General features: G+C 40.9%; 2 protein-coding genes and 1 non-coding gene across 5 annotated transcripts in view; 2 read left to right on the forward strand and 1 right to left on the reverse strand.

The window, feature by feature from the left end:
- Window positions 1-10,642, reverse strand: part of cd74b (CD74 molecule, major histocompatibility complex, class II invariant chain b) — a 102,956-nt gene extending 92,314 nt beyond the window's left edge. Inside the window, exons 1-7 of one of the 2 annotated variants that reach the window (XM_064351852.1) lie at window positions 10,465-10,632; window positions 9,454-9,623; window positions 7,669-7,739; window positions 7,397-7,415; window positions 7,022-7,225; window positions 6,808-6,852; window positions 5,884-6,392 (exon numbers count right to left, since the gene is read on the reverse strand). In XM_064351852.1, coding sequence (XP_064207922.1) covers window positions 6,385-6,392; window positions 6,808-6,852; window positions 7,022-7,225; window positions 7,397-7,415; window positions 7,669-7,739; window positions 9,454-9,623; window positions 10,465-10,535 — 588 coding nt within the window. In that variant the 5' untranslated portion in view covers window positions 10,536-10,632 and the 3' untranslated portion in view covers window positions 5,884-6,384. Of the gene's footprint in view, window positions 1-5,883; window positions 6,393-6,807; window positions 6,853-7,021; window positions 7,226-7,396; window positions 7,416-7,668; window positions 7,740-9,453; window positions 9,624-10,464 lie in introns of those variants that run through there. The other variant, XM_064351853.1, reaches the window with a different exon arrangement.
- On the forward strand, window positions 312-3,794 carry LOC135263608 (SLC35A4 upstream open reading frame protein-like). Of its 2 annotated transcripts, none has more exons than XM_064351855.1 (3): window positions 312-336; window positions 3,006-3,104; window positions 3,337-3,794. In XM_064351855.1, exons 1-3 carry the CDS (start codon window positions 331-333, stop codon window positions 3,523-3,525), a joined length of 294 nt encoding a protein of 97 aa, XP_064207925.1. In that variant the 5' UTR covers window positions 312-330; the 3' UTR covers window positions 3,526-3,794. The 2 variants fall into 2 exon arrangements, with proteins under 2 accessions (XP_064207925.1, XP_064207924.1); XM_064351854.1 differs by lacking the exon at window positions 312-336 and adding an exon at window positions 1,617-1,772.
- A 1,077-nt stretch (window positions 10,643-11,719) lies between the features above and the next one.
- Window positions 11,720-11,801, forward strand: trnas-gcu (transfer RNA serine (anticodon GCU)). The gene has a single exon. It is a non-coding gene; the product is annotated as a tRNA-Ser (tRNA).
- Window positions 11,802-17,685: the final 5,884 nt, after the last annotated feature.

Consider the following 17,685-nt stretch of genomic DNA (forward strand, 5'->3'; position numbering starts at 1 on the left):
TCACAAACCCTGCAAATCCCAGTGCAGCTTTTGTGCAAGCAACTAAACCAAGCCGAAGTCTGCCTCTCTCCGTCTCTTCCATCTCACTCCCTCCCTCCCTTCCTTCCTCCTTCTCTCTTTCTCTCCCATCTTTGTCTTTGCTGCGGTGATGCTGTGCTGCTCGTCAAACTGACTCTCCTCTTGTCTAGAGTTGTTTGTGTTTAATAATGCCGGCAGCTCTAGACACTGCAAACCCCCACCCCACCCCCCACCACTCCCAGCAGAGCTGCCTCTCATGTAGTCTCTGGACTCTCTATGCATTAAGGATGGCTGTGGATACACAGGGACTGGATGCAAGTGAGTGGGAAGTGATTGTTCTATCAAAGTATGATCTTTTTTCTTTTATTTTGCGTAAAAAATATGTTCTTACTTTATTTACTTTTGTTTAACACAGAGCAGAATGTTGTTGTTAATTTAGTTTAAAGAGGATTGTTTATTTCTAGGTAAAAGGTATGACCATGGACTTTGTGGTGCAATCACACCCCACGCACAGCTGGGGCAGTTGCCAACGTAAGTGAGTTGGAAATGAGTTTGGAATAACATTAATTCAATATGTAAAGCCTGAGAGTATATATGCATCACAAATATTCATTTAATGTACCATATCCAGTCTGCCTTTATTGTTCTTTGCATACCCTTGTGTTTTCTTGGATATTAGCAACACCTACGTAAGACACTAGACAAAAGCAGAACATCAAAACGCTTTGTCGCAAAGAATATAACTGCATCAATCAATGGTCTCCCACTCTCTCTCTCTACTTCTATTTCTCAAGTGAACTCTTTATCAGTTGCATAAGTTAATAAGTTAGTAATGAAATCTGAAAGATGGATAATGTCCATCCTTTTTAAATCATTTTCAATTTATATTGTCTGTTGATTTTTATTATGCTGTGCATGAAATTCATTTAAATCAGTGAGATTCATTGCAAACATCATTGTTAATAATTACCTAAATTATTTTTGCATTTCTATCCAGTAGAATTAACTGGCGAATTAACCAGAACGCCAGGTATACAGCAAACACTATGTGCAATGTGAATTCAAGGGGCAGATACAGTATTTGAAATACATGTTAAAGGCACAGGACAAAGTCTTCATAATAGTTCATTCCAGGTTCTTCCCCTGACTAGTACAATTCCACCTTAATCGAAACTCCATCTATGGTGCTCATGCATTTCGCCATTACCCTGAATCCGCAGCATCATTTTCGCACCACTTTACGTTGCCTTGGCAAAGGAAGGCGGGCATGTCAGGATCTCCGGAACGAGCTTGTGACAACACGGGATAGAGGTACAGAGTTTAGCGCGGTATGGCACGCAAAATTGTTATTTCCGCTTATTTAGGCTTTAAGAGAATTGTTGCACCAAATACGAATTACGTTTAGCTTGTATTGCAGATGACCGGTTATTGTCGCTAATATAGCGCCCTACACTTGCACATGGATTATAAAGGTAATGATCCATTATAACCTACAACATCTTATAAAATACATCAAATAAGAAAATGTTTAATAGCATGTATCGGAGTTACTTTTGACTTAGCCTATGGCCTATAGCCGCCACCGTGGCTGATGTCATTTGTGACTCTAGCAGTAGCAAACCGTCTTGTTTTTACGCAGAAGCTAAGTACCTCCTCCACAACAGCGTCGCTTCGGCTTTGAAAAATGTAGCCAAACTTGAACGCGCGTGCTCAGACAAGACACTTTTGACAAAGCAAACATGGCGGGTGACAAGGTGAGAGAGAATGAACCGACAGGCGTAACTTTTTGAGTATTCTAAGTGTCTCAAGCCAGGGTACCCCGTGATATGGTCTTAAAACATATATACGTGTACAGACCTTTTGTTTAATCTTTCCTGTGTTTGTGCAAATTGTCCTTTGTTAAAGTTGTGCTAGCTGGCTGACTAGCCATAGGTATCCGGCAAAATGCTGAACATTACTAGCGGTACTAGTGTAGAGTTCTGTTTTACAAAGCGAATTGAGCAAAGTGGTGCTACTAATGCAATTCTCGTAGCCGACGTTATATCCAAAGCTACAGATTGCTACTAATGTTCTGAAAAATGAATGTGCAGTTGTAGCTACAGTCGGTTACTTTCATAAATCGAAGACTTCCATTTCAATAAAATCGTTTTTAGATTTGGTTGATTTTTCTTGAAAATATGTGTGTCTTCTTACAGTTCAGCAACTGCCCAGTGCTGGACTGATTCAAAAGCACATTAACGATGCCCATTCTTGTGTTTTAGGCTAAGTGAATTGACACTAAATGGTAGCATGAAAAATGGTGTGGTGATTGGGCACACCCTGTGACTCATAGCACTCCCTCACTATCTTCCCTTTGCATTGAAATTTATAGATGCCGTTTTGAGGACATTAAGCCTTAGGCACAGTTAGTAAACATAGTTGAGAGACACATCTCTCACTGACATCAGCTGTGGGTGAAAGAGATTAATGTAGGTGTGTAAACCCACTTAAAGGCACAAAAGCTACACCTAGCTAGGAAAAGGCAAATTGCTTTAGACTTCCTGTCATAGTCAAATGATCCATAGTCAAGCCAAGAATGTAGTTTGCGACTATAGGACCCTGCATATGTAACAAGTCAGAGATTTGCCTGAGGCCGAGGTGGGATTTGAATGCGGGCCTCTCACCCGTCAAAGATTCCATAGACAAACTCATTACCAGTCAGCTAAAGGCGAAATCGCCCCTAGCCAAGGGCAACGTTGTTATTTTTGAATTTGAGCGTTACGTCGCCAAAGAGTGTTGTCTACAAGACCTTTGCTTTACTGCGCCTTCACTGTACTTCAGTAGCAAGCTAGCCGAGCTATACCCGCTACACCTGCACTGATACCTTTACCACCTGAGACCCACAGATAGCCATTTTCCCTTTGTGCTATATGGTCAGTGCGGGAATTAAGTGTTGGTCCGGGCAGGTAGCGGTTATCACCCGCTCTCTTTCTCTGACGCTGTCCCAGGATCCTCTGAGCCGGCTGATGGACCTGGCCGAGCTGAAGGACCAGCTGGATGACCTTCAGAAGCGCATGGAGGACGAGGTGCAGGCCGGAATCCCTCAGGTGAGGGTCCACGTATCGCCCGTCCGCCGCAGACAGACTCTTTGTCATGGTGTCCAGTGTGATGGCCTCTCCTTGTTATCATTTGTGTGATGTAATGCTGTAAATGTAAATACATGTGTATGTGTGAGAGAGATTAGACATTTGAGATTGTGGTCTTGTTAAGGGGGGTCTGTGTATATGTGTGAGGGGGAGATGAGGTACAGGAGCCTGAGATTTTTTTTGTCTTGTTCAGGGGGGCAGTGTGCTGGCCTCTCCCTTCTTGAAGGGCTTTGTTGCGGGGTACCTTGTGGCCAGGTTCCGCTCTTCTGCTGTTTTTGGGGTGATCGTGGGGACCTGCACTGGCATCTATGCTGCGCAGAACTACAAGGTCCCCAACATCGAGAGGACCTTCAAAGACTACTTTCAGAGAAGGTCCAAGTAAAGCAGGAAGAGAGTTCCATTCCATCTCCAGGAAGGACAACCATCATCTTTCTTCACATAATGCCAAAGTGAACTATTTTTTCGTCCTGTTTATACTGGAATAATTTTTTAATATTCCGTATTAAAGTATTTGAGTAGAATAATGTGGGTATTTGGGATGTGGTGCATAAGGAAAATTTGGGTCCATTTCAGGGGTCTAAGCATTAATCTCAGTGAAGGTGTGATGTGCTTTCCTCAGCATGGGGACCCAGTTCCCCCCCCCCCCACCCCCCCAAAAAATTTTTGTCATCACAATTGTCGTTATTGTGCCTCTGGAATTACTATGCAACCTGTACGCCAGGAGTGCTGTTTCTGGAGCGTGTGTCTACTCCAGTGCGCTTGCCTGTTGGCCATTTACTGTATTACACTCTACTTGCATGCAGCACTGCAGAATTAAGCTAGCGGTGGCTGGAAGAGAGGCTCATCTCTCTCACTGTAGATGACTTTGCAGTCTCGGGCACCTGGCGTGCTGTTGGGAAGCACCCCTGGAAGCACGGTACAGTTTTTAGCCCAAGGAGGATCAGTTTCTGTATTAGTTTTAACAGATGGTCATAGGAGGCCTTTCTAAATTGTTTGTGGTCATAGTCTTGGGGTGATTTCTTGTCTACTGGCCTCCTAAAATGCCAAGTGCAGCTGCCTATTTAATCTGTGACAATCAAGAGGAAATTAGCATTTTTTCATTTGACATATATATATATATATATATATATATATATATATATCAACTCAACCATATTTCTACACCTTTTCTGTGCCTTCATTAAGTCCTTGCTGGAGTAACATTGGAAAAAAGCTTTTTGTTTAGTACCCCTGCTGAGTCAACACCCCCGTCTTATGGACACTGCAAGAATTGCAATTCTGGATGCACAATCTGTCCAATTCCCCAGTGCGGGACAATTTTACCAGTGCACTTAAGCATTGTCCTGAACAGGTAAACTCGGCCAAGAATGAGTTTTATGTTGTTATGTCGATTTCTTACCCAACAAGAGTCCCATCGCGGAAGGTCCACCCGACACAGGCGTGTTTTGTCTTTTGTCTTCTCACGTTTCGGTGAGGGTTTTTTTTGTTGTTGTTGAAAACGGGCTGTGCTGCGGAGTCTGGAGACTGCTGCACCTCTCCAGAAGTTTGCCCAGCAGTGCTAAATGTGTCAGAAAGCTCTTTGAAAGGCAGTGTTCCTATCTTGAGTCTTTTTCTCCAAGCGAAAGAGGCGATGCACTTTGGGGACCACCCTGTCTAGCTGTTACACAGTTAAACTCTGTGGCCTGCGCTGCCTACAGAAAAATGTCAGTAGCTTGTCGACATCTCAAAACTCACAGCTGCCTTCATTATTCTTCTATAGTTTGTAAGCAATGTGCACCCGTTTATCTTGCAGTATTTTTTGATTTTGAAATTGCATGGGTCCAATACGTACTACAACCTTTACATATAGATAAGGTTCTTCATAGTTGCGTACATATTTTTTTTGTGGTTATGACAGTTTTTTATTTAATGTTCAGACAAAATAATTCATCATTCGCTAATGAATATAAGGCTTGTTGATCAAGCTTTGTGCATTTGTGAAAGTCACAGCAGAGAATGTATGTGCTGTACTTTTATAAAGTGGAACCCAAAATTTCAATCCCAATAAAACATTTTCAAGTGAAGAAACATTTGTTTTGTTTTATTTTAACATGAATAAATAGACAGTATTTGAAAAAGGCCTATGCAATAGAAAGATCTCCATTCACTAATTTATAAGAGAATTACTCTGAATTTCTGCCCTTTTTGTCCCCGTGTTCTAGCTCCACGTGGATCATCTAGAGTAATTATCTGATCAGACTCATACTTCACTGATGCTGGATATTTACAGCACAAAAGCAATTCAGGTTAACCTGTCAGGAGGAACCTTGGATAAAATAGCAGGATCCACCTGGGGTCCAAACCAGCAACATTCTGTTCACTAAGCTGCTGCTCTGTATACAGCCAGAAGGTAGAGCTACAGAAAATAATAATAATGAGAAGAAGAAGAACAATAAATAATGCTGATTGCCTGGTCTGCCTGCAGGTCTGGCTTTAAAACCTGAGGGACCCCACTTTAAAGTAATGATTAATAATAACTGACAAATCACCGAAAAGTGGTTTGTGCTTTATAAATACAATTTGATCGATCGACTCCTATTGGCCAAATATATTGCCACCGGGGATCGATGATTTAGGAGCAATCATGACTTGTACATGCCCTGGACGGGCTCAACCTTGGAAACCTGGCTATGGTGGTTAACTGCAATCTTGGTTTGGCCAATAGCCATTTTGTAAAAACCAATAAATTCTACACCAGCACTTCAGCAGAAAAAGGGAAAATAGCCAAGTTTATTTGTTGCCTCTTATATTCATATTCCATCTCTCCGTCTCCACCAGACCTTCTACACTTCAGCTTAATGCATGATTTAGTACAGTCAAACAGATGTATGTGAGTGTAGGAATATTCTTATCTAAACACAAAGTTTTTGAGCGACTGCACGTGTCATTGTAACACCGTCCTATATAATAACCTGAAACCGAATTATCATTCACAAGGTTTCCAAAAGCATTTCAGAAAAGAAAAATAAACAACGAAACAATGTCAGTTTTTGTTGTCAATCAAGACATTCCAAAACCTTTATAGTTACTTTTTAGTCTATACTTTCTTTCAAATGAAGCGACCACCCAGCGGATCTTATAAGCACAGTTCAGTTAGTTAATGATACTTAAGGAAAGTTAAAGCTTTTTTTTTTCTCCTGGACATCTTGGTGGATAACAGCAGTGAGACTCCTGCTAGCACAGCCCAGGGTTTACTCCTCATTTACTCATCTGGAAAACAGAAGGGAGAAGAAATGTAAGGACTACCCACAATCCCTGTGGGGCAGGGGATGTAAGGACTAATATAAGGACTATCCACAATCCCTGGGGGCAGGAGATGTATGGTCTAATATAAGGACTACCCACAATCCCTGGGGGCAGGGGATGTAAAGTCTACCCACAATCCCTGGGGGAGGAGATGTAAGGACTACCCACAATCCCTGGGGGAGGAAATGAAAGGTGTGTGTGTTTGTGTGTGTGTGGGTGTTTGTGTGTGTGGGCGTGTGCACGTGGGTGGGCAGGTAGGTGTGTGTGTATGTGTGTGTGGGTGTTTGTGTTTGTGTGGGCGTGTGTACGTGGGTGTGTGGGCGTGTGTGTATGTGTTTGTGAGGCTGGACACGCTCTGCTGAGCCCTGATCAAACTTACCTTTCATCTCCATCATGCTTGGCATGGCAGCCATGCGGGACATAGCTGCAGGAACAGGACAGTCATGTCACTGGCACGCAAGTTTAGGATCAGATCCACGCGGCAAATTTTACTTAGTGATTCATTTTTAAAAAATTAAACCAACCCACTCCCTCTCTTTTTCTTTAATATGAACCTGGGGGCAGGGCAGGGGCGAGGCCGGGGGCGGGCTTACCCCTGGACGTGCCTCCACAGAAGACTTTTCCGGGTCTGGCAGTGCCTGGGATCGTCTGGCCCAGGGGATTCACACACCAGCAGAACATGGGGTTCTGCTGACACTGCATGGGCAGGAAGTTGCCCTGCTCATCACACTGGGGACGGAAATCGGCCGGCCCCGCCTCCACGGCCTGCTGCACGCACAACTTCGGGATGCTGGGCTCTGACGGGGAGAATTGTCAACGTTCAGGGATGAGTAGTCCAAAACATGAGTGACATGATGATGTGTGTGCATGTGTGACAGAGAGAGAGAGAGATAGAGAGAGAGTAGTGAGTGTGTATGAATGTGTACAGTGTGTGTGTTTGTGTTTGTGCGTGTGAGGCTGGTATTTACCGTCCTTTGGTTTAGGGTCCTGAAACAGAACAGAAAGTCAGTTAATACTGGTTCCTGTTTGTACTTGACTGTTTCCCTTTTCTTGCCATTTACTACCCTCCTCAGAAGTAAGGAATAATTTTAAGAGTACTTAAAAAGCAGTACACTGGTAATACAGAAAAAAAACAGAGAAGATTTAGGGTGTTTGTGCTGCATTATTATTATTATTATTAAAAGACTGCCATCTGGTGGCTGTACACTCTCACTGCAACAGCAGGATGAAAGAAGCCTACCTCACTCGTGTCATCAGTCATGATGGACATGCTGCTCATTGGCAAATGCATGGCCATGCCAGCAGAGGAGCCTGGAATGTAGAGAAATAACATGATGAATAAAAAAGAACTACATTAAGTACTTCATTATAAATTACAGAACCCAAGAAGAATCCTCAAGAAAAAGTGTTGGATCAATTCTGTGAGGGCCACGGAGAGGGTCAACGATTTGGGCTTTCGGTGACAGTTTCAGTTTGAAGGGACGTCACTCTTTCCAAACCAAATCTAAACTCCAAATGTGAAGAACTTTAAGAGCAAACATTATTCAATTCCTCACAGCCATTTATGTAAAATGTAATTCTTGTCTTCTTGTAGTATTTCCAGTGTTCATAATTTGCCAGACAATTTGACAGTATAACATATGCCAACTAAGGCATTTTTGCTGAAATGTAGTTCGAATAAACACAGCAAGAGGAAACCTGAGTGAACTTTCTGATTTTTCATTATTTACATTTTGTTAGTCTGCAGCACTTTATCTTTTATGTGTACACCATTTTTATGTTCATAATAACATATGCCAAACAATCACAGAGATCTCATATTGCTATACTACATCATATCAATATAAAACATTTTTTACACAAAAACACATTTCTTGGTAGGTCTCTGTATGTAAAACTACATCTAACAGGAAACAACAGGTGATATTTTCCATTTCTGTACGTCGTTGTTGATAAGACCGTCTGCTAAGTGACTGCAATATAATGTTGTTACGGTTGCTCTCAAGCCCCCGCAAACATAAGCGATGCCGACACCAAGGTTTCCCAAAACTAACCAATAACTTTATTCAATTACAAAAAGCAATACTAAAATAGCTGCAAAACACCAGATAAAATCAAGACCCGGCCGTGGTCGAGAGGTGAGGAGACAAAGTCCCATCTCCTGAGAAGCCGACTCCAGACTTCTTAAAAGGGCACTGCCACAGGTGCTCTCAATTAACTGTAACAAGACACACACGTGTCCAAACGGCCAGCGCCCCCAGCTGAGGCGGAGGGACGTAACAAATGTAATGTTATGGAATGTCAGCTATGGTCTCAAAAATACATTTTTCTTTATTTTCTTGAGAAAGGAATTTGTGTACTTTTATTGTCTGAGAGTTAACACAAATCAAGTTATGAAGTAAAAATTTGCATTTTCAAAAAGGATTAAAATCTAAAATTAGTTTTGTTTTATATTGTTTTGTCCCAACTCCCTGGAATGAGAACTGGGACAGAACAAAAGTGATTTGCCACTTTTACTTCAATAGATTTGTCAAATCTTAGTGATCCTTGTTTCTGCTTCTTAGGGTTTTTTCTTCTTGTTGTGAACTTTTCATAATCTATCATATCCTGCTAATAAAATATTGCAATATTTATTATAAAACAAGATAAAACCCTTAAAAGAAGCAATGCTACCAACTTGTAATAATTCATGTAAATTTTTATAAACCTTTCAAGAAGCCAAGGGAAACCAATAACCTGCAAGTGCAGTTCTAGAAAAGAGGGTTTTTGTTTGATGTCAGTGGTGGGTTTTAAAGCAGTGGCACAAGGGGTTTAAACGCTGAGAGATCCGGAGAGTACGGTGGATTCATAATCCCCATAATGGGTGAAGCTACAACAAATTATCAGTCGCTCACTTGATCTGAACCAGTCAAGAGACTATTTACTCAGGAGAACGAGCTGCTGAGTCTTCATGTTCTGCCCCACCCCACCCCACCCCACCCCACCCCACCCCACCCCGCCTGGTCTGGCCTTTTCCCACCCTCACCAGATTGCCGATGGACCATCTCCTTCTTCAGAGAGTTGGCACTATCCTCCAGAGCGTTGATCTGAGACTTCTGGCTCAAGAGGAAGTAAGCGGTGAGCGCCTGGCCAGCAATGAGGGCACAGGCCAGCACGGTGATCCCAGCCACCTTCAGGGCTCTCTTTGTAGAGTCACTGCAGGGGGCGACAGAGAGCAAAAGAGAGCTGGATACCTGGCATAACTAAGCTTTAACCTCTCAAAGAGGGAGGCAGTCATATTTACCATAGTTATTGGTCTTTTAAGAAGCAGGTATCAAAAATCAACCAACTGCTGTTTGTGACTGGAAAATACATTCGAGTAGTCCAGGGGACTTCTCAGATTCACAGACCTGCCCACCTCCATATGACATTTTTCAATAAGTCATTTGATGACATCAGCTGTTGCTAGGCAGGTACTTCTCTGAATTCTCAAAATGTTCTTATAAACTCCATGAATCCTCAGAGGAGGAACATATAAATAAACTCTACGGTTAAACTACATGCTAAAATACTGCAGTGCATTAATGATAGAATAGAATAGAATAGAATAGAATAGGGCACATACTATTGATTTGACTATTTTTCATATGGTTTTGAAGCATGTCCTGTGAATGTTCTTACAGAACAAAGACATTCGTAGTAAATTTATTTATTTAAAAAAAAACATACGTTTTTCCATGCATTTATAGTGATGTATTCCTAATTGTAATTATATTACTGTTAGGATAAATATTATGATTTTTATTTTATTTATTTATTTTTAAAAGTATTATTATTATTTTTTAGTACATGCTCATTAAAAGTCGTTGTACATTTGAAAGCTAATCTATTATTCTACTCAAGTATCTCTTTAAGGGCAACAAAGAAAAATTAATATATAGGCTACCGTGATAACAATTTGAAATGAGCACACGGATGGAATAGCACGGCGATTAATTAATTAATTATGGTCGCTATAGGCTATATTCAACTGCAAAAGTTCAAATATTCCTCTCACCCCCCGTCAGGTCCCATGTTGACCGACGTTTGAGAAGAGAGGAGCGGCTGGTGCTGCTGCTGTTCAGGCATCCTGTTGCGGCGTTCTTGCTTTAACCTGCGATTCGCTTAATATTATTTCGAAGTGGACGTTTCGAGGTTGCATACGGTTTTTAATCTATGCAGGGCATAAACGGAACTGAGAGTAATTTAGGCGGGGAAAGCCCCAAACTCTTACGTGCCGCCTTAGTGTTAGTGGCAAAGCCAATCGGTCTCCGTTCTTATTTGCTTTCCTCGTAGCGTCATCAGTTGATAGTGGCAGAACACACGTAGGAGTATTCGCATATTGAACTTGCAGAGACCGACCAGCGGATACATCAAAGTGACGGGAAGAATTCATTTATGAATAAATCACTTCATTAAAATGTTCATCTAGTCTACACCTTGATGATGCATCAGTCACAACACAATAGTAGCGTAATATTTCAAATTACAGCTAGCAGTACTAATGTTAATCGCTCTTTACAGGGAGTGCACACTTGCTATTACTTTCTTAACATCTACTTCTTAATGGCTCATCATTATTATTATTTATTGCACTGATTTCAAGTACCAAAAGCTTCCTGAAAAGGGTCTGTGTTCCTTTTTCAGTAAAAACAAAACATTCTGCAGAAATGTCAAATAGAATAACCACTGAACTACTACCAAAAAAAGTAAAAACTAAAAAAGCATTTTATTTAATAAAAGTATTTATTTTAGAACTAGTTGAGGCTACTATACAGGTCAGCCATTAATTAAGAAAGTGACATCCCAGCATGCATAGGATCATGCATAGAAATGGGACACATGTGGTTGCTAAATGTTGTGGTGAACAGGGCAGTAAGGAGACCGCAATCACATGGAAAGAGTGGTGATTTTTTGGATGTGTTTAGCAGGAGCTTCAGTGCTCAAGATGGAAAAACTTACTGTTTTATTAAAGCAAAAGTGTCTAAATTGATGCCAGTGTGGAACTCCAAGGGAAATACATAATCAGCAAAAGGATTATGATGTCTTTGCATTAATTTAAGTACAAGGCAGAACAGACCAGCAACTGTAGATCATTTGAATGAAGGTTTCATCCTGGGTTAAGAGTTTCCAGTATCATCAATAGCAGACTGGCTAATACTCCATTATGCTACTTTGCATTTCTGTTTCCATGCTTTTTTGTTCACTGCCTGTATATAATACACAAGTATACAAGCCAACCACTCTCCCAATATAATGTATCAATCATGTGTGACGAGGTGGCTGAGTGGTTAAGGTGATGGACTGCTAATCCGTTGTGCTCTGCATGCGTGGGTTTGAATCCCATCCTTGTTGGAAACCTTTCTTCTACTCTTGCACACGGTTTCCCTCAAACTCATGACTTTTATGAAACTTGTATCTTGATATTCTCGTGTGTGTCTTTGTCTAGTACTTTCAATTGTATCACCACCTACTCAATCCAGCTCCTGGTCCAAGCAATGGTACTATCCTGCCTGGACTACTGCAACTCTCTTCTGGCTGGCCTACCGGCATCTATCATCAGACCCCTGCAACTCATCCAGAATGCTGCAGCTCGTCTGGTCTTCAACCTCCCCAGACACTCCCACATCACTCCCCTGCTCACTACCCTACACTGGCTGCCTGTTATGGCTCACATCAAATTCAAAACATTGGTCCTAGCATACCAGGCAGTCAAGGGATCAGCCCCAGCATACTTCCACAAGATCTTCAAACCCTACATGCCAGCCAGACCCCTCCATTCCGCTACCTCAGGATGCCTGGCACCTCCCCCTCTTCTCACTTGCGCTTCCCGGTCACGTCTCCTGTCTGTTCTGGCTCCACGATGGTAGAATGACCTTCCCGTGGAGGTCAGAACAGCTGAGACCCTGAACACCTTCAAGCAACAACTGAAGACTCACCTCTTCAGGCTGCATCTCTCCCCATCCCTCCCTACCTCCCTGTGGTCCCTAATTGACTATGTTAGCTTAGGGTTGTAGCTAGGTAAACTGTTTATCTTAGTTGACTTAGTTATTGCACTTGTGCCTACTCAATTATTACTTGTATTATTTGCATAGCCTGCTTTGTTGCTGCTTTTGTTTGTGTTGATCAGATTAACCTACAGGGTCCAAGTTAAACTATGCGGTCGTTCCCTGCACTTGGTACTGTACTTCCCTCTAGGGTTTTCAACACACTTGTTCCTGGTTATGGTTATACACTTTGTTGTACGTCGCTCTGGATAAGAGCGTCTGCCAAATGCCTGTAATGTAATGTAATGTAATGTATCTTATCGGACCTGTGTTCTGATTATATAGTTTCTCTTTGTGGAGTAATACATTTTGTCTAAAGATTTGAAACCAAAAGTATACCAATACTTCCTTTCCAGACCAGATAGTATAACAATGAGGGTCAAGAGTGATGAGGTGGCCAAGTGGTTAAGGTGATGGACTGCTAATCCAAATGTGCTCTGCATGCCTGCGTTTGAATCCCATCCTCATCGGAAGCCATTCTTCTTCTCCCGCACATGGTTTCCCTCAATCTCATATAGTCTTTCTGTAACTTGTATCTTGATCTTCTCATGTGTTCATGTTGCACTTGTATCTTCGTTTTAGGGGCAGCAGAGTAGTATAATGGGTAAGGCTTGTAATCTAAAGGCCACAGGTTCAATATCCTGGGAGGACACTGCCATTATACCCCTGAGCAAGGTACTCTACCCGCATTGCTTCATTATAAATCCAGCTGTATAATTGGATATAATGTAAATGCTATGTTGTGTATGTCGCTATGGATAAGAGCATCTATTAAATGCCTGTAATGTAATATGATGTGATATAGGGATGTGAAATGCAGATAATAGGTATTTGATTGTTTTAGAAAATATCTGTAAAAGCAACTTTGTCTGTGAGGAAGTCTAACACAGTTCCAGTAAAAGGATGTGAAAGTAAGAGTTTTAGACAACAATGAGGGAATTCTTTTTTACGTTCTTGCAAATTTCCCTGACGAATACCAACGTTTTCCTGCATATTAATGAAAATTCTCTCCCTTGGGGGCAAAAAAAGGTTTAAATGATGTAATGCCAAAAGCCATGCACTGGTTTTGGTGTGTGTGTGTGTGTGTGTATGGACTTTTTATTTAATTTTACCATTTTATTTAATTTTTCCATCATTAAACAGATGAGTCTCACTGAGATTTATTTATCTATTTTGAAATAACAACATTAGTATTAGGTTATGCTGGGCATTATGCTATCTATCAAAGTTGACATAGAAAAGATATTGTAATGAGATCTGGCTTTTGGCTTATTTGATTATCAGTTATTAAGTTACAAAATTAGAGCCTGCTAAAACATAAGCCCAGGCGTAATGGAAATAACCATGCCAATATATAATTAACATTAGAATGAGTGCCTTGAAATTTAACTTCCAAAATCAAAAACATTTCAGTTTCAAACCACCACCCATTCCAGAAGGGTTAGTGTCTCTGAGGTTCTACTGTATTTCATGGATGTGTCTGTAAGGTCACGGAATACACACAGTGTATTCCCTCTGAAATTGTTCACATGCTTCACAACTATGAGCATGAAGGCTGTATAAAATATATACTGGTAACAAGCTACATTGTATTCTGAAAAAAATAATATATATATATATATATATATATATATTATATTATATAATTACTTTCTTTATGCAAATGCAATTCCTCAGAAACAAAAGCTTTTGTTTTCATTTCATTTCGCTATTTGGAGATGGTCACTAGAAAACAAATTAAGACTCAAGAAGGCACTTCCACTGTTAAGTCAATGAGAAGTTTAAGACCACTGGATCAGTGGCAAGCCTGTCTGGTAGAGGTTACGAGTGTATCTTGACCCCATGCAGTGAGACAGGTGGCTGTGGAGGCAAGTAAATCAAATGGCCACAGTTGGAGATCTGCTAAATTTGGTTGCATCTTGGGGACAAAAATTTTCCAAATCTCACTTGCATACTAATAAGCTTTTTGGAAAGGCTGTCATAAAAAAGCATATACTGAGGTCTATCAACAAAATAAGCATCTGGAATTTTCTAAACAGCATCGAAACTTCATTAGGTTGTTATGGTCAGATGAGTCTAAAATTACACACCAGGGGTGAGTTTAGCCTCAGAAAACGACGCTTCTGTTGAAAAGCACATACACTGACGGTGAAATATGGTCTATCTTTTAGGGAAATACGGTGGATTTTTAATGTTGTGGGATTGTTTTGCATCTAATGGTCCTGGGGCTCTTGTTAAGCTCAATGGAATCACAATCTCCAGCAAGTACTAAGTAGTACTGCATCACTTTTAGTGAAACACACTGTCTTTGGCCTTTTTGGTGAATGATTTGATTGTCCCCTTTTTTACTTATATCTAACTCCATCGACTTACCCACATTGTATTATCAGACATACAATTAGGTCTAATTTTGAAGCATTTCTCATTTAACAAGGAGCTTTCTTCCTTGTTAAATGTTTTTTTTCATGTTTTTTTTCAGTTTCATACCCATTCAACTGACCTATCAGTCTATATCTCCAAGGTTCTGCTGTATCTATGTTTATGTGTGCGTGCACATATTAAGTACCGGATTTGGCATATAGAAAAGAGGATCTGTTCATGGAATTCCCCAGTCTGCCCTTGTGGGTGGGGACTGGGGAGAGTATGAGGTTAATGGTCTATGTGATGACATGGGGACATAGAGGTGGTCAGACGCCTGCTGATCTCAGTGCTAATAATGCTAAGTTTGCCCTTTTCCACTGATATGTTCAGCTGCGATAGGTAGGTTAGGTTGTTTCCACTTTACAATATGTCCTCGCACAAGGTTCACAATAAGGACCCAGTTCAGCTCCAGGTAGATCATCAAGTTTCATCGTGCAGTAAGAGGAAGTGGAGACAAATACACTACTCTAAAATGCAAAACAACGAACATCCATTTAATTTCTCTCTTCCAGTCTTAAAACGACGCAGGTTTCTGCCTGGCAAAGCCACTCGGACCCATCAGTACATTTAGCGCATTCTGCTGTTCCCTTCACCAACAGCCACATACTGTAAACTGTAAAGAATGCGCTGCTTAAATCCCAGGAGGAAACAAAATTTAAAATGTACTTCTGGCACCAGTTTACCTTGGCACAGAGTCAATAAAAACTAATTTAAAAAAGAAAAAGAAAAAATCCAAACGACACACCTTCAGCTCAGAATCTGAGCACAGTAGCTTTAACGGCAGCCTTTAAAATGGGTCAAAGCATACTGTACACAATTAAATACAAAAATATAATTTGAGAATTTCCTGTCTGAACTTTTAAAAGAGAATCGACCCTGAAGGTGTGATCAAAACGTGAAACTGAAAGCCAAAAGCCACAAATAATTAGTTGCATTCATGAGTGAAGAATTCTTTCTAGATTAAAAATAAGCTGTCAGGCTGGTAACTGATTTTGGAATACAACTGGTACAAGCAGTTCAACAACCGTGCAATGTGAATGTGAAACGTGAAAATGAGAAAAATAACCACACCTGATAAGAATTTTGATAAAATTCCACCAAAACATTAGTTTCACATTAACCTACTCTAAGGTTACAAGTGATGTCATTGCCAATGCAGCAAATTCATTGGCAGAGACAGAAAATGTGATAATGAACGCTTTGATGAAAACAGTTTAATCTTGTTTTTTGTGTGTGTGTTCATTTTCAGATTTTTCATAGAAAACGGATGAAATAAATTCAGGTCAGGTCAGTGTTTCTCAAAATCGGTCTTGCAATACCACTGCACATGTTGGTTTTTGTTCCAACCACAATTGCAATTCCAGAATTTTAACAAGGTGCTTTTCAGGTATACAGGGATTGTTTACCCTCATAAACCACATTTTGTCAGCAATAACTAAGTAATGCATGAAAAATAAATGCCCCATATTCACAGTGTGCTATATATATATTTCATGAAGCGAAGTAAAAAGAAAAGGCTTTGACTGATCAAATTGAAGACCAAGGTTGAATCAATGGGCCCAATTGCTGAAAGAGTGGAAACATGGCCAAAGAAACGAACCTTTTGGCAGATAATGAAGAATTCAAAGACAAAGCAAATTGCCACAAGCCAAACCTGCATGGTGCCAAGTTTCTGGGGAAATGAATATGAAAGAACTTAAATGTGTTCAGTAACTAAATGAGGAGTCTATTGATTCACCTCAGTCTTTATTTTTTTTAAACTACCTTTTCATTTAATTGATTCCAGTATAGCAAAATAGGACCAAATGTGGGAATTCATTCTTTATGGTTTCCATAGCTATAGCCTATTTCTGATATAATGTGGTTTAAGATGGTAAATAATCCCTCGAGATATAAAAATCAACTAACTAATAAAAAAATAACAGCTTGTTAAAATACTGGGAAACCAACTGTGGTTGCAAAAAAACTAGCATACAGTGACAGGCCAGGACCGAGTCTGAAAAACACTGGGTTAGACAAATGCAAAAACAAAATTCATTTTGGATCGTCGTAACAAATCTAGTTGCCATCTAGTGGACATATACAGCATAACACACATTAAATGGATGGACTGCATTTATATAGCGCTTTTATCCAAAGCGCTTTACAATTGATGCCTCTCATTCGCCAGAGCAGTTAGGGGTTAGGTGTCTTGCTCAAGGACACTTCGACATGCCCAGGGCGGGGTTTGAACCGGCAACCCCAACTGCCAGACAATCGGTCTTACCTCCTGAGCTATGTCGCCCCCCATTAAAATGGTTCAGCAGTTTGTTGGAGGACCACTGTCCAGCTCCACATCACCACGTTGCCCATAATCACCTCGATGGCAGATAATGTGCAAATGCCACATTGGCCCAAGGGTCTGGACCAACCACCCTCCCCCTCATGCCTTGTGCCTGGGCTCTGCTCCCCCCATCCCCAGGCAAACTAAGAGGGACACACAAACCTGTCCAAATCTTGGCACTTCAGGCCAGTACTACTGGGCCTGTTCCACAAAGCAGTATTGCAGAGTTAGTTGGTTAACTGCACCAAGTAAACGCCGCCCACATCTGGAACATGGACTGAAGTAAAAAGAGCCGTGCCAGGATTTACTCAGCAGTTATCCAGCTACCTCAGTAATTCTGTTTTGTGAAATACACCACTTGTTCTCATGTCGCCGCCGCCGCAGGTTTACCAGAACTCACCATCTCTGAGTGATTTAACTAAAACGATGAAGAAGCATGACACTGAAG

The sequence above is a fragment of the Anguilla rostrata genome, chromosome 9 (assembly GCF_018555375.3).
Source record: "Anguilla rostrata isolate EN2019 chromosome 9, ASM1855537v3, whole genome shotgun sequence".
Classification (NCBI taxonomy): Eukaryota; Metazoa; Chordata; class Actinopteri; order Anguilliformes; family Anguillidae; genus Anguilla; species Anguilla rostrata.